The sequence below is a fragment of the Apium graveolens genome, chromosome 9 (genome assembly GCF_009905375.1).
Source record: "Apium graveolens cultivar Ventura chromosome 9, ASM990537v1, whole genome shotgun sequence".
Lineage (NCBI taxonomy): Eukaryota > Viridiplantae > Streptophyta > Magnoliopsida > Apiales > Apiaceae > Apium > Apium graveolens.
Genome location: NC_133655.1, coordinates 5,199,356 through 5,224,307, shown reverse-complemented (window position 1 = coordinate 5,224,307; position 24,952 = coordinate 5,199,356). Strand labels below are relative to the sequence as shown.

Sequence of the window (24,952 nt, the reverse complement as noted above, 5' to 3'; positions counted from 1 at the left end):
TTGGTTAAGTGGGGAATTTTTTGGTGTATTAATGGGGGAAAGAAATAAACGGACCTTTTTTTTTTTTTTTTAAAACGATTATAAACATCGGTTAGTTAAGATACCGATGTCTGACAATACCTTTAACATCGGTTTTGAAGCGATCGATGTTAAAACTGCTTTTAACATCGGTGAAATTTCTAACCGATGTTAAAAGGGTGATGTCGTAGGCACTATTTCTAGTAGTGGTGGGTCCTCGAGGGCTAAATTTTAAAATTAGGAAAGTTATTGTGTGAACTAGTAAAATGTTAGTGTTAAAAATAAAGAAAGCTTAATACAAATTTTAAAAGTTATTTTCTAGTTTTCATTTTAAGGATTATTTCTATTTGAAAAAATGCATATATATATATGAGTCACCACATTTTTGTTGTAGACCACGGAGACCCCTATGTTCTGCAATCAAAACCCTATAAAATATATTATAATCTGAAGTATGTTTATGAATATCACTAATTTATTAAAATTATTGAATATCATTTAAGTTTAATAAGTATAATGTGTATATTCTGTAATCTAAACAATTTTTTTTGCAAACTAAACATGTTTCGTAGGATAAAACATTTTGTAATGTTCTACATGCAAGTACATGTATGATATTCAATATTTTGAATAAAATAATGATCTTTGTAGAACATAATTCGTAAAATATTACATTTTATAATGTTTATGCAAGATTTTAGTTGCAAAATATAAGTGGTCTCCGTGGTCTCCAAGAAAAACATGGTCTTCATAGAATTTTACTCATATAATACATACATATGCATTGTAGGAATTTCAAAAGAAATCCCTGCTTAGTGAGAGAACTAGAGAGTCCTACTGATTACGGTTGATTTGATTTTGATCTTGTGGTTCGGATTTTGTGTAAACATATCTTTATTTTGTTTGTTTAGAGTAGCAGGGTAGTATTTTGAATATTTTTAGATCTTAAAAATCACCTCGAAGAATTTCAAAATAAAATAAAATATTTATTTTGATATATCTATACTATTATATAAAGATGAAATATTAAAAATTTTGTAGGTAGTGGTTTACTAATGATTAATACGTAACAATGTGTACTAAACATACAACACTAGAATGACATGAAATAGTTGAAAACCATGCGATAGACTACTGTGTTACAAAATATTTTAAACAAGACTAGAGGAGTCCAGTCCATCTCAATGGCAGTTCTTCAAATTTTGGATGCATAGATATCATCCTCCGTCTGTCCATCCCCATGCGGGGTCTTTTCTGGATAAGTTCTCCTCATTTTCCAATTTCACTTCTAATTCTACACATTACTTTTTTACTAGACTTGTAGATGGATATTTACAAATACATTGGAGAGGCTAGAAGATTATTTTTGGGTGCCTGCTTCTTAGTAGTAAATAGAAATATATATGCTTAAAGAGCCTCAACAATAGGACATTCTCGTTAACAGAGTACCTTGATGATCAATCTACACCCATGCTCTTGACGAACATGAAATACCAATAACATCTTCATAAACGAACAACAAAATACTTTAATAGATCTACACACCTAATTCTAACATAATAGAACACATTAATAAATTTACACCCATGAGTGAACAACTTAACATGAGAGGAACACAATAGTTGTTAGAAATTTAGGATAAAAAACAAGTCTTGTCGATACTCTTTCAAACTAAATAAGGCAAATCTAAAATCATTATTCTTTACCTTTGACCATTTTTTTCTTCACCAAGAGACAACTTCACCTCTCAAATATATGTGATTTGAACCTAACAATTGAACATGAAATCTTATGTTCGGTAGACTTTTCTTTAAATCATGATTCCACAAAGTTCCTGCAAGTTTATAGAATTGTAGTTATCATCCTTACAATTTAAAAGAATATTAGAAAGTTTGGAAAAAGCAAAAGAACGTCGTATATTAATATGAGTACTATGTAGAATACCTATGTTCTTGATCTTTCATTGAAGATAGTGATATAACTCTAGGATATTCAATACTCCTGAATATAATCTAAGTAAAAGAAGTCTAATGTCTTAGAGAATCGAATTTGGTAAATTTCATATATTAGACCATTTTACATGTTACACCGAACTATACTTTTTTTTGTAATGTTATATACACTCCGTCCATTTTAGTCTTGTTGTCCATTTCTACTATTTTTTTCTTATCCCAAATGATTTGTCCGATCCAATAATTATGATAAATAGAGCGTGAATATCATTGTCTCAATTTTATATTAGCACAATTATCACCCTTTTTTGTTTGATTGAATAAAATATGAATTCTGATTAATGAAAAGGAAAAACTGGATGAAGGGAGTTCTTCTCATTACTCATCGTAATTTTTTTAATATGTATATTAATATACCGTGTTTAAGTTAATGTCAAAAAATTAGTTACAAGGTTGTTATCCAAAAAAGAGTAGAAAGTAAATATTACATTTTCTAAATTTCTTCATGCCTTTCAAGTTGGTTAAATATATTGTACTAAATGGCTTGTAAAAATACTAGTTACGAATATAACATTATTTCACATTTAACTAGATAAAATTATATAAATTAATTACAAAATTGTAAATATGATATAGAGGGTTGGAATAGTAATTTTATTGAACACTTTAGGGAAATATGATTTTCCTCTTGCCTTTATATACACACAAAATGTATTTCCTTCTCAAAATAATATTACTCATATCATATACAGTGAAATACTTAGCCGCCCACAAGTGAGAGAAACACTGAGAGAGCACACATTTGTATAATCGTTCTTGTTCCATATCGTTGGACAATTCACGGTCAATCGTTCTTGTTGTAGATTGTTGGACGATTCTCAACCAATTGCTTGGATATAGAAAGAAACATAAATTGTGCAAGTGGAATATGTTCAGATCTGTAGATCTTTCGGTATCTACTTCAATCAACTCGTAAGATTCCGAGCCTCTGAATTAACAATTTTTTCATGAATCCTTGAAGTTAAGATTTTAGGTTTTTTAATATTTTGTTTGTGTTTATATGCTCAAATCCCACATCTTCCTCATCAAACCATTTTTCATCATTCATCGGTACCTTAATTGGACATAGCAAGAGAGAAAAATTGTGCGAGTGGATTGTATTGGGATTCATGCATCTTTCATTACCCACTCTAATCAATTATTAAGATTAATATGAGCGTTTGAATTAAGTATTTTTCATGAATTTTAGTATTTTTGTGTTAATTTTTTTTCGATTATGTTTATGTGCTGAAAGTCGCTCCCACGTCCTCGTGTGACCACTTTGCATCATCCATCCATCCTTTATCTATATCTACCCTGTGCATCATCCATCCATCATTTATCTATATCTACTCTTACTTTACATCATCCATCGCATATCTATATCTACCCTTACATCCATCCCTTATCTATATCTAGCCTTGACACTTTACACATCATCCATCCTTCCGATCTATGTCTCTTTCCAAATAAATTTTAAAAAATTTAAATCACGGTTCTAATACTCTAACTATTTTTGAACTGTAACTCAATAAAATCATTGAACAATATAATCTCAAAATTTTAAAATATATTTGCTATCCTATCATTCCTATTATACCAAAATTGAATTAATTGTTCTAGTAGTATACTATTTTTGAGTTATAACTCAATAAAATCATCAAAAACAGGAATAATACAATTAAAATTTTTCCTATATTGGTAAATTTTTCCAACTTTTCCCAATTATAACCAGTTGTAATTATAAAATGCTAACCATCTTAATTTTAATATGAATCGACTTACCCCGTCATCTGAATCAATTTTTAATATATATATATGTGTGTGTGTATTTGTGCTCGGAAATGGGTCATTTTACAAAGTAATGAATGTATACTTTATTATGATTACATTTTAAATCATCTTGATTTTTTGTGTTCAGATTTTCTTAAACAAAAAAAAAAATATTTTATATTTAGTGTAACCATACCAGAAGAAGAACTTGATTCAAACCATGATTAAGTGTTACATGCTTATATGTACACATCTATGTTTATTTATTATATTACAGTAAATCAAATTACATTAAGTTCGATTTTAGATTTTTTTATTAAGATATAGCCTAAAATTGTTAACATGAATTTTTTTCCTTAAGAAAAAAATTGATCCATATACAAGGTTTAACAGAAGTCATGAATCATTTTCATTTTTTAATTTTAAAATATTCAATATTTATATTACAGGAAACAATGAAGAAAGTGCTCCCAAAAGAAGTGAGGTCTACATTTATTAGGAGGTAAAATTTTAATTTTTTATTTGAATTAAAATTATTTATAAAAAGGTCAGCATTGTATATGAACTTCCATCACATCTATTAGTTAGCTACCTACCTATAATTTAATGTGTAAAATGTCCTCTAATGCATCCATACAACAAATTTGCAGTCTACAAGTAAGGCTACACACTATTCATATTTTTAATCCAAGTAGTTATCAAATAATTATATACTAAAAATACAAATCACATAGCACAAATGAGGAAAGAAAATCTAAAATTTGTAATAAATTTCATACTTAGGATTTCTCACATAGATGTGATCAAACATCACTCTAAATTGCTTGTGTTTTTCAAAAAACCTTAATGTAAATTATAATATGTTGTCCAACATTTAGGCCGGGAATCGTGATATATTTTTTAGAGTGTAGTATTGTGTCAATTTAGTTGCTGGTTCACTTGATCATTATAAACAACAGTTTCCAGGAAAGATCAGTTGCTTTATTCATGAGTCCTGTCTGTATAATGCTTTTTTTCTTTGTTGGTTGCAACTTTTGTCCTCCGTAACCCTTGGCTTCATAATTTTTTTCATCAAATTATGAAAATCATATCCTAACTTTGATCTTTTTCTTTCATAGATCCTCATGTAGATATTTCCAATAAAGTATAATTACGATAAAAGTTGGATCAGGATATAAACCGAGCCAGTGAATCTGTCATCTACATGACAGCCATTGATTTCACTTACCCAGCAAGATACGGCCCCGCTCTAATTGCCCTACTTGTAAAAAGTTGGAAAAATAAGTATCAATAAAGAGTATAGTTCCTCATATAAACATGGCTCAAACTTAGGGTCATCATTTGACGCTAGAAGGAGCTCTTAAATTTGACAGTCCAACATGATCATTGAAGAAACAGATCCAAAGAAATGTGGGAACACGACAGAGATTTAAACTATTCAAAAATCAGAACATGTTGCTCCTGCAGAAAATGATAAAATATCGTCGACCCTTAAACCAAGACGGTTGTTTCCGGTGGAGGAAAACCCCCCACCTGAAGGATCTCAGGCGCAGAGACAACCAGTCAAACGTAAGAGGAAAATGATTAAGGATACTCACTCTCGTATTTTAACAGAAAAGGGGAAGCAGGTGCTCTCCAGTGATGCTAGGTTGCATTTACAAAAGTTGTAGTAGAAGAAACTCTTACGAGAACAAGAGATAGACGGTGTAGAAGGCTCAGATGAAGAGCTCAAGATGTTAGAAGCTGAAACTCAAAGACTAGAGGCGAAATTGGAAAAAATAAGAGAGATTCATCGTTTGCAGCAAGAGTTGAAATAAGCGTTGATTAAGGAAGGTGGTGATGAGGAACTTGATTATGTAAAGCTTTCAGAGGATGATGATGATTACTATTATGATGAAGATGAGGTTTCTACTGAGTCTATATATTCAAGACCCCGACATCCTAAGACAGTGTCTTCAGGGGGAACTTCGCAAGGGTCAGTGTCAACAGACTCAATCTTACAGGAGGAGTTCTTAGAAATATAGGAAGATATGGACCAGTTGCGAGATCTAGTTCGCACTCAATCGAGGTTCGAAGCTCTGGTGGAAAGCCCTCTCTCTCGAAGCATCGAGAAAGCAAAAATAGACAGGACTTTAAAAACTCTGGCACTTGATCAATTTGATGGATCCTCTGACCCATCGGGTTTCCATAACACCTTTGACGGTCAAATGGTGTTTTACGAACACTCAAAAGTCACCCGTTGCAAATTCTTCTCTACATGCTTATAAGGCACAACCCTACGTTGGTACAACAATCTCCCATCTAGGTCAATCGACTCTTGGACTATGTTGAAGATTAAATTTCAAACAAGATTTTCAAGCAACTTGAAAGGGGGCAAAATTACGGAATCTTTGATTATGATGAGACAACGGCCTAGCGAATCTCTGAGAAGCTATTTAGGTCGCTTTCGTCAAGCTATATCTGAGATAACAGACCTAGAGGAGCCTTTGGCGGTGAATTATTTAGCAGCAGGCATTGATGGAAACCGATATGGTATTTTACTAGAAGAACTCATAGAAAAACATCCTCAACACCTTCATGCAACATTCCAAATTGTTAAACACCGTATGACACTCGAAGAGGCAGTGGGTAGTATAAGATCTTTGAGAGGCTCTAGTTACAAATATGACAGGTCAAGAGCTCATAGTCCCCGGACTCCGAGATCGTGAGGATATAATTCCAAATACCCTCGACGTTCAGCAGCAAGAAGAGATAATAGAATGGAAGAATATCGAACCGCGAATAGGCCCGTGACAGAAAAGATAAAAAGTTTACCAAACTCACAGTTTACGACTATCATGAACATATTGGACACACTATAGAACAGTGCTACTAATTAAGCAATCACATTGAATCCAAAATTAGAAAAGGCCATTTCGTCCATTATATCTAAGGACAAGGCCAAACTCATCAGAGACAAGATGACATAATAGTCGACGTAATTTTTGGGGGTTACGCCGCCGGAGGCATGTCAAACAACTCTCGTAAGTCGTACGCTCGAGAAGTGTATAATGTTAATCCTCAGTGTCCCAAAAGAAACAAGCCTTCTCCATCTCTCGTCATATCCTTCTGGATTAGAGCTATGCCCTAAATATCATACGAGGCCATCAAGATGCGCTGGTTATCACCGCCAAAATCAGCACTAACATAGTAAAAAAGATCCTTGTCGATAACGGTAGTTCTGTCGACATCCTTTATCATCATGCTTTAGCGTGAATGGATACAGGAGATAGAAAGCTAGAAAATACCCATTCACCTCTTTATGGCTTCACAGGTAATGAGGTGAAAGTGGTCGGGATAATTGACCTGTCGGTGCTTTTCGGCACGATGCCTTGCCAAGTATGGAAGATAGCTAAGTTCCACGTAATAAGTGCAACCTCAAGTCACAATGCCATACTAGGGAGAACGACAATCTCGGTATTAGAAGCCATTACGTCGATCCCTCACTTAAAAATGAAATTCCCGACTGAGTTTGGAGTGGGAGAGATGTGTGGCGACCCAGCCGTGTCAAGACAATGCTACTTCACTACTGTTGTGCATAAGAAGCAAGATAATGACACTCAATCTATTAATGAAGTCATTTAGATAGATGCCGGTAGAATTTTCGACATTCCAAGGGATCCCTCGTTCTCACCTGTCGGTGAAACGATCGAGATTGCGATTGATGAAAATTCCCCCAGCAAATCGGTTAAAATTGGAAAAGATTTAAATCCTCAAATAAAAGATGAATTAACGAGGTTGCTTCGGGAGTTCTCGGACATATTTGCATGGCCACCATCTGACATGTCTGGAATTCCAACTGACGTTGCAAGACACTCTCTGCATGTCGACCGTCAAAAGAATCCTGTCAGACAAAAGAGGCGGACTTTCTCAGATGAAAAGCGTCGAGCTATCGACGAAGAGCTTGATCGACTTTTAGAGGCTCGATTTATCGAACCGGTGAAATTTCCTACATGAATTGCTAATGCTATCCTGGTTAAGAAAACTAATGGAAAATGGAGAATGTGTGTTGATTACTCTGACCTCAACAGAGCATGCCCTAAGGATTATTATCCTTTGCCAAATATAGATCAACTTATCAACGCAATGGCGGGTCATGAAATGCTATCTTTCATGGACGCTTTCTCAGGCTATAATCAAATCAGGATGGATGATCAAGATTGGGAACAAACGGCATTTATCACACATCGAGGTATCTTCGTATATCGAAACATGCTTTTTGGGTTGATCAATGCCGGTGCGACATTTCAGCGTATGATGGATGAAATATTTAAAAATCAGTTGGGTCGAAACCTCGAGGTGTATGTCGACGATATGATAACAAAGTCAAAATTTTCAAGCGGTCATACCCTAGACCTTCGAGAAACCTTTGAGAATGTTCGTCGTAATAATGTGATTAAATCCGTTAAAATGTTCTTTTGATCTAAAATCTGGAAAATTGTTGGGATTTCTTTTCTCCCAATGAGGGATTGAGGCTGACCCCTCCCAAATAATAGCTATATTTGAAATGAAGGACCCTTCGACCATAAAAGAGGTTCAACGCCTCACTAGATGGATAGCAGCCCTTCGTCGTTTCATACCACAAGCCTCTAAAAAATGCTGTCCTTTTTTTCAAGGTTATCAAAGAGGCTTCAAAGAACAATAAGTTGATGTGGGATGATCAATGTAAAGAAAGCTTTGAAGTATTGAAAACTTTCCTGACAAGCCCACCAATTTTAGCAAGAGCATTGTCTCGTGAAGCTTTGGAAGTGTACATCTCAGCCTCTAATGGGTCGGTAGCCTCCGTTCTAGTCAAAGACGTCGAGGGACGTGAAGCCCCAGTTTACTATGTTAGCCATACTCTGAAAGATGCAGAAACTCGCTACCCACATGTGGAGAAACTAGTTTATGCTCTCGCCATAACAAGCAGGAATCTCCGTCACTGCTTTCAAGGGCGTCCTATAAAAGTCATGACTAATCAACCCCTGAAGCGCATCTTGCACAGACCGGATATGACAGGGCGTCTAGCTGCTTGGACGGTCAAACTTAGCCAATTTCACATCAAGTACCTATCCCATAGTGCAATAAAATCCCAAATCCTATCAGTCTTTGTTGTAGAATGCAATTTTGACACATCTACAACTGAAAAAAACGCTGTTCCCACAGAAGGCCTGTACTCTTTATGTCGACGGATCCTCAACAACATCATCAGGGGGTGCAGGTGTGATCTTGATCAGTCCAGAGGGCTTCAAAATATAACAAACTTTGAAATTCTCATTCCCGGTAACAAACGATGTAGCCGAATACGAAGCATTGTTAACAGGAATACGCCTAGCAATTGAGCTGGAAGTGAAAGTTTTAGAAATATTTGGTGATTCCCAGCTTGTTACCAAACAACTGTAAGGCGAGTTTAAGGCACATGATGTTCGAATATCGACATATTTGAATCTAGTCATGTCCTTGCTGGGGAAAGTTTCGTCATGGACAATCAAGAACATTTGCAGGGAAGACAACCAATGGGCTGACACCTTGTCTAAATTAGCATCATCCGTCGCTGCAACATCAGAGGGAATTTATGTCGAAGAAAGAAATGCTTCCTTTATTGATATGGATACTCCATCCGTCGACATGCTGAAGGTTAATGAAATCTCCTCTATTGCAGATTGGCGTCAACCTATTTTGAAGTACATCTTGCAGAACAAATTACCACAAGATAAGGGTGAAGCCAGAGCCATTTCATACATGGCAAGAAACTATTATGTGCTAGAAAACAAATTATATCGACGAGGGCTCGTGGAGCCACTACTCCGATGCTTGGGACCAGAAGAGTCTCACACCTCGATAATCGAAGTCCATACAGGAATTTGCGGGGATCATTTGGGTGGAAAGAATTTAGCCCTTAAAATAATGAGGTAAGGTTTGTTTTGGCCCACAATGCGAAGTGACTGTGAAGATTTCTTGCGAAAATGTAAATCATGTCAAATATATGGAGCGGTATCTCATCAGCCCTCGGTGGAAATGATCCAGGTTGTCAACCCATATCTCTTCTACCAATGAGGTATGGACATCGTGGGTCCCTTCCCGAAGTCCAAAAACCAGGCACAATACATCTTAGTGGCTGTTGACTACGTAACAAAATGGATCGAGGCAAGACCATTAGCCAAAATCCGAGAGAAGGAGATGATCGAGTTTCTAATGGAGTTCATTATATTCAGGTTTGGGGTCTCAAGAATTGTGGTAACTGACAATGGAACTCAATTTGTAGGAGAAAAGTTCACCAAAACACTTTCACAAATCAAGATTAAACACATCAAATCCTCGGTGGCATAACCCAGGCTAACAGACAAGTTGAAGTGTCTAACGCATAATCTTACAAGGACTTAAGAAAAGGGTCGATGAATTACCAAGACCGTGGGTCTATGAGTTGCCGAATGTGCCCTAGTCTTACAAAATGACCCCTAGAAGTGCGACGGACATATCCCCTTTTAAGATGGCTTTTGGCTTGGAAGCAATTTTACCCGTCGAAATGTTTCTTAACTCATCAAGGGTCGAGTATTTTGATGTTGAAGCCTCACCAGAAGGAATCCAACTTCACAATGTTCTTATGGAAGAAGTTAGGGATGAGGCATCGAAGACAGTACTCCAACAGCAAGCGCGCACAATAGCTTATTTCAACAAGAAAGTAAAAGTTAAACAGTTTTTGGTTGGGGATCTAGTCCTTCGAGAGTCGGCGGCTTCACAACCCACCATCACGAGAAAGTTCAAAGCCCCATGGGAAGGACCTTATCAAGTAACAGGGCTCGTCGCGCCAGGAACCTACCGACTGTCTATGCTCGATGGTACACCCATCAAAAATGCTTGGAATGCTATTCACTTGAAGAAGTATTATCAATAGTTAAGTTATTTGAATTGTGAGAATGAAAAATGTCAACTTTCAGACTATAAAAATTATTCTTAACGAAAAGGGGTTGATATGAGATCCCGGTTAATAGCCTGCTGTTTCTCTTTACAAGATCAAGCCAGGTTTATGGTGTTATAAGATAGAGATGGTTTTGCATTTCAACGTCCATGACTCCATTCTTAACCTTTAGGAGGAATCTGCCATAGAGAAGCAGACTTATTGACCTTTGCAAACCAAGCTACCACTTTCAACAAGGATTGTTACTTCTGAAAACCTTCAACAAATCTACGTTGCTTTGAATATGATTGGCTAGATCGCCTAGTGGATTGGTTTCTGCTGATTGGAAGGCAGAACCGAGGACTACTATGATTTGAATATATTGCACAAAACTTTAGGTTCTTTAAGTTAGAATATTTAGATCCTTACTTGGGCCTCACCTGTTAAGTGAAAATATAAGAGCCTTTCCTTTTTTCTTCTTGTGTTCTGATCACTATTAATTACTGCTCTGCTGTTTGGCTCTTTATGTTGAGTTTCCGTAAAAGCCTGCATCAACTCCTATACCTTGTGATTCAGTTTGACAAACTTTGTGTGTTTTGTTTACTGGATTAGATGTCAAGCTTTTCTTGTTATGATTTTCGTCCTTATTCCCTCGCTTGATTTTTGTGGCTGAAGTTTTTGCCTAGTGATTTCATCTGTAATTGTTTAATGTTTTATAGTGTTCTTCTATGGGGTAGGCAACATACTTGTTTACTTCAGTTTACATTATCATCTTGCATGTTTAGCCTAATTAGGATGTTTGTATTATGCTATTGTTGATTTAATCTTGATGTGGCTCGTTTTTGTCATTTTTCTCCTTAAAAAGAACTCATATTTAGTTTCCATTTTTCGATCGGTAGGGGATGGTTATATTCTATAAGGTGTTTGAAGATGAACATAAAGTGTGGGGTGCAACAATCAAAATAGAAGGGGATTATATATGGCCCTTATGATTACTTCGAGCAGTAGCCTACCCGTACTGATATGATTTGCACCCGTGACTCCAGTTTTAAATCTTATAGTGTGTTCAGTACTGATATATGTATAATTATACTGCAGAGAAAAATCTGGAGAATCTGGATACAAAGATGATTACAATATCTCCAATCCATATTACTCGGTAATTATCATAACAATTTGAATTGAATGTTGTTTTGGCCATATGATACTTGATAGTAAATTGTTGATTAAAGTATCTCATATCAGTAATTGTTATCACAAATTAATAGTAATGTTATTTGCCATTGTATGGTTCCTTCTCACGTAATTTACCCTGTTACTTGTGGCACACTGGCATATCATATGCAGCAGCAGGACCGTGATAAGCTGTAGAACTTGGGACTATATCAATGAGATCTGGAAAACATTATGTATTGATAGATTGAGAATGGTTGATTTTCCTTAACCGTCTGCCATATATTAGATCTCTCTCCTTCAAGTTCTCCTGTTAATTCAGCAAAGGAAACATAGCAACACGCAATCTGTAAGGGTTCCATCTTGATCCTATTTATTGCTTCTGCAGGATTCTCAATTTGTGCCAGTGATCAGCTACTACAGTTTTGTTGTTTTGAGACACTTGTACCGTTCTTATTTTATGGATATCTGCAGTTTTGTTATATACTAGCTGATGGATATTCCATCCTACTGTCAGGGAGCTGTCAAAGTTTCAAGTTTCACAATTGGACAACAGCCTATCATGGATGCATACCTTTGTCTTTTACATCTGACTGCAGGAATCACAGTTGGTAATTAGAATAAAACTTATTCTCTGTCTTTGGCATTGACCAAATTTTATTATTTTAAAAAACTATTTCTCACTACTTGTGTTCTCCATAATTGTCACTTCTTCATGTATGCAGAACAATTGTATAACGCATTTGCCACAGCCGCATTCTTCAAGTTTGTTGTCTTCTCTTTTTGTGAGTTGAGATTTTTTCTCCATATATGGAAGGCAAATAGGCCTACAAATTACATACAGAGTGTGGAAGCGAGGCGTGAACTTTCAGTTCTTTGTATTTATTTCTGTGAGTAAAACTTTTGCTTAGCTGTTTGTAATGAATTTCTGTCCTGTATGCATACCTTTGAAATTCATAACTTGAGATTCACATTGAACATTTATCACTATGAATGCACTTATACCTGAATCTCGGGCCACTCTGTATAGGATGATACCTTTTTTTAATTTTAAATTTTGAATTGCTTCCCCAATTTAACATGTATCTTTGTTACTTGGATTACCTGTTCTGACATTCCTACATGAAATGCTAAGATTATGATCATTTTATTGCATGAGCTTGTGCAACGTTGTGCTGTTGTAGTGTTTGGCAGTATATGTAAGGTTCATTCTAGTAACAGAAGATAATAGTATACCAGAAAACATAATCATGAATCTTTTGAGAGGATATATACAGTTGCCAGTTCTGCTTCAGAACAGTTGCAATCCTAAGTTATCCTCTTCTTCTGTATTTGAAAGAAAAGCATTTGTGTACTTGTAAAATAAGATTTCTGATAAAAACATTTGATGGCGTATAACTTTTTTATGGAATAAATGTTTCAACTTATTAGCATTAGTATCAATTATATTAACCTAAAAGTTATGGATATTTATTCTTAGTAGGGAAGTAGTGCTACTTCACACTCACACATCTTTATGGTTTACGTTTTCAGGTGGTATCCTTCTGGGAGGTATTCTGATCACGTACGAGTTCCCTAAATTCCTTCCAGTTATTACTCTAGTTGTGCACTCCTACTGGATACCTCAGATTGCCACAAATGTTTTTCGTGACCCAAGAAAGCCACTACAGCCTAGTTACATTATTGGAATGAGTGTAACTCGGCTTGCAATTCCTTTATATATCTTTGGATGTCCCCGCAACTTCATGCACATTAAGCCTGAAAGGAGTTGGTGCCTCTATTTGGTGGGTTTTGCTGGGTTGCAAGCAAATATTCTTTTACTGCAGCACTATCTTGGATGTCGATTCTTCATTTTTTGGCATGTTTGATGTAACTTTTCACAATATATTAGTTCATGCAACCCTTCTCTATTTTGTTAATTTATGTAACTCTTCCCTGTTATTTTTATATAAAATCAAGGTAGAGAATGCCTAATCCCTGTATATTGTTGTAAAGAGAGTGCCAACCAATATTCTGAGGAGCTGCAATAATTGTAATGCTTAAAGGATTCTTAAATAAATGAGGAACCGCACAATCAATTTCATACTTAGGATTTCTCACATAGATGTGATCAAACATCACTCTAAATCGCTTGTGTTTTTCAAAAAACCTTGATGTAAATCGTAATATGTTGTCCAACATTTAGGCAGGGAATCGTGATATGTTTTTTAGAGTGTAGTATTGTGTCAATTTAGTTGCTGGTTCACTTGATCATTATAAATAGCAGTTTCCAGAAAAGATCAATTGCTTTATTCATGAGTCCTGTCTGTATAATGCTTTTTTTCATTGTTGCTTGCAACTTTTGTCTTCTGTAAACCTTGGCTTCACAATTTTTTTCATCAAATTATGAAAATCATATCCTAACTTTGATCTTTTTCTTTCATAGATCCTCATGCAGATGTTTCCACTAAAATATAATTACCATAACGGCCAGATCAGGATGTAAATCATGCCAGTGACTGTGTCATTTGCATGACGCCCATTGATTTCACTCAACATCCAGATTTTTGCATGGTACTTTTGGACAGCTTTCAGCTTGAAGTTTAAGGCTATGTAACTAACGTTGTCCGAACCTATATGTGCAGGTAACGCCATGTGAACATGTCTTCCATTCACATTGCTTACTTAAGTGGATGGATATAAAGATGGATTGCCCAACCTGCAGGCGGCGACTTCCACCAGTGTAGCTAAGGGCCGGAACCAGAAATTTTTTTTGGAAGGCCAAAATATAGAACATGACTTTTGAAGCCAAAATTTTTTGAGACATTATGGATTCGCAAGAACCATACTGTGAATTTATGTGTATAAAACCTCAAAATGTGTAAGGTTTGTGAATATATCCGGGGCACATCAAATTATCTAATCTATATATATATATAGTTACTCAAATGAGATGCCTAATTATATTGAGATATGAGATCTAATCTCAGTCCTTTATTTTAATTTTTTTATAATTTTTTTTAATCCTTACCACACAATTATTGCTCCAATCCAACAGTTTTTTATCCCTCCCTCTCATCGACACCACCCCAACCCGTGCACTCTCTCTCCACCTCCACCTCCACCACCACCACCACCTGACGCCGCTGCCGCTCCATCACTCATCACCGGACTTTTATATCTCTCTCCTTCCCCCTCCTCTCTCTCTCCATCTTCATACTTTCAAGGAATGAAAAAGAAGCAAAAAGTGCACTAAAAAAACTCAAAAGAAACTTAGGAAATGTGCTGCATTAGTAGCTCTTTTACCATGATGATTAATAGACAAAATCTAAGAAATGCGGACAAGACCACAAGTGTTGAACAGAAACAAGCACATCTCTATTAACATTTCATTCATGTCTCAATAGGTTGAACAAAGTTTATGATAAGCACCAAGACAGAAATTTTCCAACAACAAGGATAAAACAAAAATTATAAGGATACCAGAAATGAAGGTGGTCCTAATCGGTCCAAAGGCAAGACAAGAGGATGGAGGAGTGATCCAGGAGAATGGTGAGTGGATGATGTGGAGAATGTAGCTGACATGGACTTCTGATCAGTAAATACTAAATACTTTATTAATATTTGATGAAATATTTTTTTTAAGTTGGTCGTTTTGAAAATTTTGATTGATGAGTACAATATACTTTAGCTCAATTGCGTTTACCAAGTGAAAATTCTTAACCGTAAAAATATAAAAAGTTTACATGCATTTGGGTGAGTTATCCATCAAAAAGCCCTCCAATGTATAAAATTACTTGAGTTCAAATTTTACTTGCAATTTTACTATTTTTTAACATTCTACATCTTCAGTTCTTCTGCATTTTAAGTATCCAATACAAACATTTTTTTACATCCATTCAATTATATAAACATGGGCAAGTTAGCTCAGCTAGCCTGTACTCAGCATCCTTCACAGTTCCCGAATTGATCATTGTCTCTATTGTATCAAACTACACAGGGACGGATTTTAGGGGGGAATGGGGTGGCCATGGTCCCCTCAAAACCTCCCCACGAGCTTACATTGTTCCAATTATATATATATATATATATATATATATATATAGGGTCTTACTCAAATGAGAACTCATTTTAAAATGAGATATGAGATCTAATTTACACCACACAAAATTTAAAACTACTTTTAATCTACACCACTCATTTTAAATCTCAACATCATCTTCACCAACTATCACCTCCCCCATCTTCTTTCTAAACCAGCCAACCACCGCCGCCTCCAATCGTCGAACATCACCATTTCCGGCAACCACTACCTCCGGCGACCTCCAGAAAATCACCACTGTCAAACATATAATCACCGCTGTCAAAATAAGAGATCACCGTCGGAAACATAAAAATCACCCCTCCGGGCACCTGTAAACAACAAATCAACATCGGAGAAAAAAAATCATCACAACTGGTCACCACTTTTATCCACCAGATCCGGCCACCAACTCCGTTCATCGACTATGATCACCAATATCATCACAAAAATTACTAGATCTAATTATCACCTCCTTTTATATTTCATCATCTCTAACTATCACCTCTTCCATATCTTCTTTCTGCTTACCACTACCTCCAACCACCATTTTCGGCCACCACCGTCGCCGACCGCCACCGCCACCACCACCACCGGCAGCCACCGGAAAATCACCATCGTCAAATACAAAATCACCACTGTCAAATCAAAAATCACCTCCGGAAAATAAAAAATCACCACCTAAAAATTGAAAAATCAAATCCAGAATATAAAAAATCGCCTTCGACAACCTAAAATTACCACATCTGACAACTATTTATGTCCACCAGATCCGGCTACCAGCTCCTTTCATAAACTCCGACCACCATATTTAAATTTAAATCACCAACGAATAAACTATAAGCACCAAAATCGAATCACACAACCGAAAAATCATTAGACGACCTCAATCAATCCCAACAATCATCACAAACTCTAATTAACTAATTAAAACTACAGAGATGTTGCATAACACAAAAACAAAAGTTGTGATAAATTAAATATGTACAGGTTGAACGAATTTTTTACAATGGGGGTATAGAGGATGCCATGTAAATCTCCGTCATCAGTGATTTTGAAACTGAAGTGGTTGTTAAGGATTGAGATTCTGGCATCGACGGTGAATGTTCCGGTGGGAAAGAAAACAAGCAGTGTAGAGAGTTGATGAGTTGGAGTTTAAAAAGAGGTATGTGATGTGTATTGTAAAAGATGTAGAGGAGGTCAGGCGGCAATGGTGGATGGTGGTGGCGGAGGTGAAAAGAAATGGTGGAAGTTTGATGAGGCGGCTGCGACGGCGGGTGGCGGAGGGTGGGGGCGGTGGAGAGAGGAGAGTGTAGAAGGTGGATATATTATGTATGTATATAAGTGTGTGTGAATGATTTGTGGCAGGTGAGAGGTGAGAGAAACGGAGGAGATGAAATTGGCAGGAAGGAAGAAGGGATAAGAAATGTGTGGTTTAGATTATAAAAAATTAATAAAAATTAAGGGCCGAGATTAGATCTCATATCTCACCAAAATAGAGGTTCTCATTTGAGCAATTCCCTATATATATATATATAGGGAGTTGATCAAATGAGAAACGTGAGATATGAGAACTATCTCAGCCCTCTATTTTAAATTTTTTATAAATTTCTTTTAATCCCCACCACACAATTATTGTTCCAACCCAAAAATTTCTTTATCAGTCCCTCTCATCAACACAACCCCAACCTTTGCTCTCTCTCTCTCCACCTCCACCACCCGATGCCGTCGCCGCTCCATCACTCATTTTCGGACTTTCATCTCTCTCTCTCACCTTCCCCCTCCCCCCTCTCTCTCTCTCTCCATCTTCATCCCCTACCTCCAGCTCCATCCTCATCGCCGCCGACGTCTTTCACTTAAAAATTAACGACTACAAAGATATACATAGCCTCCGATTTATATTTTTGATCACAAAAATTCCACTAGCCTTTTATCATGTACGGATATAATTTATCACAAAATTGCATTTTCTTTGTTGTGTATTAGTCATTTTAATTTAATTGTGGTGATTTTGGCTTGTATTTGGCGATTCTTATGTAATTGGTGGTTTGTATATATGCTCGTGGTAGTGATATTGTGATAATTTTTTTTTTAAATGTGGTGTTCTTTAATTAAATTTGGTGGTTTTGGTAATGATATTGGTGATTGGAGTTAATGATGGAGTTAGTGGCCGGATCTGGTGGGTAGAGGAAGTGATCAATTGTGGTGATTTTTTTCTCCGACGGTAATTTTCTGTTTACCGGTGGTCAGATAGAGTGATTTCTGCTATTATGATGGTGATTTCTTATTTTGGTGATTTTTCATTCTCTGGTCGTAAGTGATATTATATTTGACGGTGATGATTATTGGTGGTCGCCGGAAATGTTGGTCGCCTGAAATGGAGGTCGGCGGTGGTTGGAGGCGGCAAGTGGTGGAATTAGAAAGAATATGGTGATAAAATATTTAAATATTAAAAAATTAATATGTGGTAAAGTATTAAATAATGTATAAGAATCAGTCGTTATGATTGAATCTCATATCTCACAATAAAACAGGTTCTCACTGGAGTAAGATCCTATATATATAAGCATAAAATGTGTATATTAATAATACTTTTTTTAGTTTTTGAGTTATTTATAATTTAATTTAGGGACTACAAATGTTACTAACTATTGGAGTACAATGTTGCCAAGTTAATATGAAATTGAGTGAAAATAAAATATTAATATCCATGATGATTTGACAAGGTTAACAACTATTTTGGCAATCCATTGTTGGAGATGCTCCAAGATTTGTGAATTTATATGGGGATCATAAATTTATGGGAGGACGAAATACACTATCTAATCAATTTTTATACATAATTTGGAACATTGTAAGCTCATGAAGAGGTTTTGAGGGGACTATGGCCACCCATGCCCACCTTAAATCCGTCCATGTGTAACTTGATACAATAGAGAAAACAATCAATCCAGAAACTCTGAAGGATGCGGATTACAAATTAGCTGTAGCCTAGCTAACTTGCTCATGTTTGTATAATTGATTGAATGAATGTAAAATGTTGTATTGCATACTTAAAAAATAGAAGAGCGGAGGATGTAAAGTGTTGAAGAAACGCCGGTTGTGATATGTAGTTAACCAGTCAAATACAATAAAGTAAAATTTAAGTGCTTCTTGATGATAACTCACATAGTGACGAACTCATGCACGCACGATGCTTAACTGTAAAAAACTCTTTATGAACTTATGTAAACTTATTAGTTTTTTATACTAAGGAATTTTCACATGATAACTGGCATTGAGCTAAATCATTACGCCCTTTTTATATGACGCTTTAACTTTTACACACATTTCATTGTTTTTTAACTAGGCAGATAAAGTTTATTTGCACAATTTTCTTTCTGTGAATAAAAATAGATAAGTATTTTAATTCACAAAAACAATTTAAAAAATTATATTTCTAAATAAGCGGATTGAAATATGTGCAAAAATTAAAGCGTTATATAAAAAAATAGAGGTTGTATTACAACAAAATTTTGAGTAGAACTACCAACTGAAAAAAGTATTAACTGAAATGAATTAAGTAAAACTTTTACATTGGTTAAATCATTGGTGTCGCTAAAATCTTAACATAAAAATGACGTATTGAAATAGAGTTTAGCAATGAATTCATTACTCAATTTTGTTTCATCTTCAATTAGAGGTCAACAACTAATTTTATTGTTTTAATTATTTAGATATTAAATTAATTTAATTAAAAATTGAACATGCTCATTAATTTGTATGGTTATAAAAATATCATATTTTTAATTTAATTTTATTTAATCCAAGTTTAATACAAAAACTCCCGAATCGACTCCAAATCTAACTATGACTCCAACTCGGTCTGAAAATACCAAACAATAAGGCCTAGTCACAATGAACCAAGGCCTACATATGTTATTGGGATTTTAGGTATTTCCCATTATTACATGTCTCACTTGAATTTTAGAGTGAACAAAAGAGCGAAAGCTCGAGTGTTCCACCAGTGGATGCCAAACCATTCTTGCAGTACTCCCAAGTGAACTGGTCTGTCCGGCTGGTTTCCTAATAATACATCCCCTGTAAACAACACAATTAAATGTTATTAGACATTTATACACACACTAAGGTGCCATAAATAGGTAATGTAAACTCTAATGAATGGTAGGAATTTCCAGATACATGATTCTTGATGAGTAAATAGACTCTGTGAATATAACACGTGCAAGGACGATTTTAGGTATTTCCGATTATTACATGTCTCACTTGAATTTAGGTATAGGTATAGCCTTGGCTTACCCTCTTATCCACCAAGGACGATAATCCATCGGATTACATGATAATTGATCCACCAGACTACAAGGTAAGTGATTCCAAGCATACAACTTTAAATTGGAGAATTACCTCCAAAGTTTCTCAATGAGGATAACCCATTGAATACAGAAACAAAGCTCTCAATTAGAATAACCCATTTAATAATTAAAAGCTATATCAATAAAAAATAATCTTAAAAGAGAACAAATATATACCAAAAAACTTATATATCAGCATTCAAACAACATTTTTCTATATCTACATCTACATCAACATCAAAAACTATCTACTTACAATTACATTCCTAACCTATCTAGCTCACTAAAGGCGCATTCCCCAAGCAATTCTCCCCAGATGGATATGCTGCGAAACCATAAATAGTATCAGCTGAAGCAAAGTTCGTAGCATCACGTACAACTTCCACAAAAGCTCTAGCTTTGTCAATGACTTCATAGATCTTGCCTTTGTGTTCTCTAGTCGCAGAGCAATATGAGTTAATAATCAGTCTAAAAGCAATACAACCGAATATTTAGCACAAAGCTGAAATTAAAAAGTTATCTCTAGCCGCTATTGCTTTAAAACTTTTACAGTTGAATAAATTCTCTCTCATAATTTGCTCAACAGCTCGGATAATGACTAAAGTAGGGTGTCCTGGACCTTGATTAGGAACCATTGCTCTCAGCTCAACTAAATCAATAATTCGAAATAGGGTAATTCAAAGAGCTTTCAAGATAAGAAAAAAATCACTGATTAAGGCTTGGTTGTAGCTGCTAGAGTGAGAAGAAGAGAATCTATCTAAAACAACTTTACCAAATTAGCCAGGGTCGTGTCACATCAGAATATGTTTGTAGAGCCTTTCATCTCAATTACAAAAATATATAAATAATAGTGTAGCGAAGCAATATATGAAACTTACCTTATTATGAACACTAAAAAATCCGGTAATTTGGAATGTGGCTCCTGACAAAACAAATAATCAATAACACTTCTGGATAGTCCTGCTAGAGTAGAAAGGGGTATCACCAGTAGCCGATTCAGGAATTTATCAAACATACAATTTGTTGTGAAAAATCCCATCCGAACAAAAGTCATCCCAATGGATGCTTCCTGCTGTAGTAGCAGCTATAAGTAAGAAATTTGGTGACACTCTTGACCAGAAAAAATACACTTATAAGCTTAAATTTGGACAAAAAAATGATTAGAGCAGCTCCTAATTTATTCTACATCATCTGGATTCAAAGAGATGCAAAAAAGAGTAACCGTGAGAAAGATGAATTAAATATGTACATATCCACACACATGAATAAGAAATCAGACCAGCCAAGTATGAAATAATTTCTAACAGTAACCACCTACTCACCTCTTCCAGTATAATACGATCCCATTTCACGGAGTGTAAAGTAGATTTGCCGTTACAGGATCCATATTCAACTCCTTCCGACTTGTTGGTAGAAGAACCAGCTCCAAAAGTCTTATCCTTGTTGTAATGCTTCCCTTTCTTTGAAGACTCCTCCTTTCCTTCATCCACCGACTCAACACCCTTGCCTTTCTCTGATCTGTTTAGTTCAGGATTCTTACCCTTCTTCTGTTTCGACTGCTTATTAGTTCTAATAGCATTTAGACCGCCAAAATATTTCAGGTGAATAGATATCTTATGTTCATAAAATAATAACTTTCCACACCAAATGCACTTATGTTTAGCTGGCATAACATTTTTCCTCTACTCAGCTTCAACAATAGAATATGTAGTAATAACAAAATCATAATCTGAGAATTCATGAAGGGTTTTGCCTCTGTTGCCTCCATGACACACTAGCACCTTGTTGCTACCTCTTAAGTTAAATCGATCAATCTCATTTACCCATTAAATCACAACAACAAGAGGACATATCACAAGGGTAGCTTTAACTTCTGGCAACCCTGATCAAAATTTACAAGTATGTCTGCCATAATGGAATCCCCAAACAACAGGTATCCGAAGATCCCAATGGTAAAGTAGATTCCTGAGCAAAGTACTAGAGAAATTCGAACAACTGAGGTCATATCTGATGCTTCCCTAAGCGCCCCTCCAATAATATGAACTGAAATTAAAAACATTTTCATAAGTAATTTCCTCAGAAAATTAGTGTCATTTATAAGAGTACTTGTTTCTATTAGTTGTAACTAACCATTGAAGTGAAAAGTGAATGTAGTGACGGTGACTGGAGATGAAGCGAAGAGGTTAAAGAAGGAGGCTCGATTGTCCAACTGAGGTATGAGCTTTGGTGTATTTGTTTTGCCTTCTAAGAGTGCTGAGATTGCCATTCCTGAGCATATCCCCACAAACACCAATGCTAACAGAACTGATACTGCTGAACAAAACCTTAATGATTCTTTAAAACAAAAAACAAAGAACACGGATACAGGGATCACTAAACTGGAACATAGCTAATGTATGTACGAGAGAGGTCTACATTGATTATTTGTATTGACCTACTCGACGGAACAAAACTAGTGGTAGTGAAATGAATATTAGAGTAAACAAAAGAGCGAAAGCTCGAGTGTTCCACCAGTGGATGCCAAACCATTCTTGCAGTACTCCCAAGTGAACTGGTCTGTCCGGCTGGTTTCCTGATAATACATCCCCTGTAAACAACACATTAAAATGTTATTAGACATTTATACACACACTCAGGTGCCATAAATAGGTAATGTAAACTCTAATGAACGGTAGGAATTTCCAGATACATGATTCTTGATGAGTAAATAGACTCTGTGAATATAACACGTGCAAGGTTAGCTTAAAGTAAGTTGATTCCTACAAAATGTTCAAACCTTTGCCTTGCCATTTTAGCACTTCTTCCCTGATAAGATGTCGAACCAACATATCGTCAGAACCATCCAATACCTGGACAAGCATTATTTCTCTTGTCCAGTCTTATATACATATATTATGGGCATGCTCCGCAATCCAGACCAGCATCAATCAACTTTTTAGTTGTAACATTCTTATACATTTAATTAGTTGGAACATGCAAGATATCCTGTGGCACTAATTAACCGCGACTAATAACATATAGCTTTGCAGTGATGCATTTAGAGCTCAGGAATGTAAAAGGCATCTGTCGATGTCATAACCGTCAAGTATTATCATGAACGGGCATGTACCTCTGGCATAAAAATTACAACATGATCTAGTGTCCGAGCATCAAATTTTGAACTGTTTGGCTTTTCTAGACCCAACACCTACAAGATGCATGAAGCAATGCAGTTAATCTTAAGTGTATATTATCTTTCAGTGAACGTTCTACATAAATAAATCTATAAATTAAACTCTAACTTACAGATCGAGCAAAATCAATAACAGAAATCTGCATTCCTAAGAAGATCCCAAGATATGGAACTTTATTTTCTCTGGCATAATTAGCAGCCAGTATGATTCCTTTAATCCCATGATCCCCAAATTCAGCAGGAACCAACACACGTGCTGCACTCTGAAGACATGGATAAAATAACAGTTCAAATCATTAAGAAAATATAATATTTGGGACCCTGCACAGCCACCGAAAAACACAGCATTCCCCCACTAATGTTAGAACATCAATGTAATCTTCAGCTATAAGCTACACAAATAAAATCATTTATGCGAGTACGAAATGACAACAGTAAATTCTAATTTGAATAGGCTTTCCTCCAAAAATTCCGATTCAACATGAAATTCTAAAAAATTAATATCAATACAACACGTGTCTAGCAGTAACAATAACAAGGCCACCAGTATAGCTTATAAAGATCTGTAAACCCAACTTCTTTCAAGATTAACAATACATACACCAACTTTTAATCGAGTAGATTAGAAGTTAATCTTACCTAATCAAGCAAACCCAATTTCTTTTAACACTAACAAAGCTCCAAAGACCTGTAAACAAAGCTTTATTAAAATAAAAACATAAAATTTGAAAATAAATTCGAAATAAACTTACTTTTCTCACATAAATTGAGTAGACCCAACTTCTTTCAAGATTATTTAGCACCAATCGAGCTCGATTTAGGAATTAATCACGTTTAATTAAAGGTTAGTACAAATAGGGGTATAATTAGGTTTAGAGAGAGTGATTGAGAAGAGAGGCAGTGAGAGATGAGGGAGAAGAGAGACTGAGAGAAGAGAGATGAGACAGTGAGAGAGAGGAGAGAAAAGAGAAGAGAGAATGAGAGAGGGAGGGGGCACCGGAAAAACTGAGAATAAAATTTTTGGTTAAGCCGGGAATTTTTTGGTGTATTAATGGGGGAAAGAAACAAGCGGACCTTTTTTTTTTTAAAAAACGATTATAAACATCGGTTAGTTAAGATACCGATGTCTGACAATACCTTTAACATCGGTTTTGAAGCGACCGATGTTAAAACTGCTTTTAACATCAGTGAAATTTCTAACCGATGTTAAAAGGGTGATGTCGTAGACACTATTTCTAGTAGTGGTGGGTCCCTACTAACGTGGAGGGCTAAATTTTAAAATTAGGAAAGTTATTGTGTGAACTAGTAAAATGTTAGTGTTAAAAATAAAGAAAGCTTAATACAAATTTTAAAAGTTATTTTCTAGTTTTCATTTTAAGGATTATTTCTATTTGAAAAAATGCATATATATATATATGAGTCACCACATTTTTGTTGTAGACCACGGAGACCACCTATGTTCTGCAATCAAAACCCTATGAAATATATTATTTTCTG

The 24,952-nt window shown here is 35.5% G+C and overlaps 1 protein-coding gene and 1 long non-coding RNA gene across 14 annotated transcripts; one reads left to right on the top strand and one right to left on the bottom strand.

Moving 5' to 3' along the window:
• Nucleotides 1-2,721: 2,721 nt before the first annotated feature.
• LOC141686893 (uncharacterized) lies at nt 2,722-12,223 on the top strand. Of its 2 annotated transcripts, XR_012560846.1 has the most exons (4): nt 2,722-2,942; nt 4,232-4,284; nt 11,797-11,857; nt 12,046-12,223. It is a non-coding gene; the product is annotated as an uncharacterized LOC141686893 (long non-coding RNA). The 2 variants fall into 2 exon arrangements; XR_012560845.1 differs by lacking the exon at nt 4,232-4,284.
• Nucleotides 12,224-19,758: 7,535 nt separating this feature from the next.
• On the bottom strand, nt 19,759-24,485 carry LOC141686921 (amino acid transporter AVT6C-like). Of its 12 annotated transcripts, none has more exons than XM_074492033.1 (10): nt 24,217-24,485; nt 24,095-24,143; nt 23,569-23,718; nt 23,393-23,470; nt 23,060-23,088; nt 22,722-22,870; nt 22,414-22,593; nt 21,606-22,326; nt 21,162-21,355; nt 20,471-20,718 (listed from the first exon to the last, which is right to left on the bottom strand). In XM_074492033.1, exons 3-8 carry the CDS (start codon nt 23,599-23,601, stop codon nt 22,136-22,138), a joined length of 660 nt encoding a protein of 219 aa, XP_074348134.1. In that variant the 5' UTR covers nt 23,602-23,718; nt 24,095-24,143; nt 24,217-24,485; the 3' UTR covers nt 20,471-20,718; nt 21,162-21,355; nt 21,606-22,135. The 12 variants fall into 12 exon arrangements, with proteins under 12 accessions (XP_074348126.1, XP_074348125.1, XP_074348124.1 ...); XM_074492032.1 differs by having other exon boundaries at nt 20,472-20,718; nt 22,414-22,617; nt 23,569-23,776; nt 24,208-24,484; XM_074492029.1 differs by having other exon boundaries at nt 20,472-20,718; nt 22,414-22,617; nt 24,208-24,484.
• Between the last annotated feature and the right edge of the window lie 467 nt (nt 24,486-24,952).

Bases quoted from the DNA above. Each gene is read 5' to 3' on its own strand.
- LOC141686921 (XM_074492025.1), bottom strand. From the start codon at position 21,953: ATGCCAGCTAAACATAAGTGCATTTGGTGTGGAAAGTTATTATTTTAT. The intron at 21,368-21,605 runs GTGAGTAGGTGG...TCTTACTTATAG, and splicing joins ATCGTATTATACTGGAAGAG to CTGCTACTACAGCAGGAAGC. The intron at 20,719-21,161 runs GTAAGTTTCATA...CTCTGCGACTAG, and splicing joins TTTTTAGTGTTCATAATAAG to AGAACACAAAGGCAAGATCT.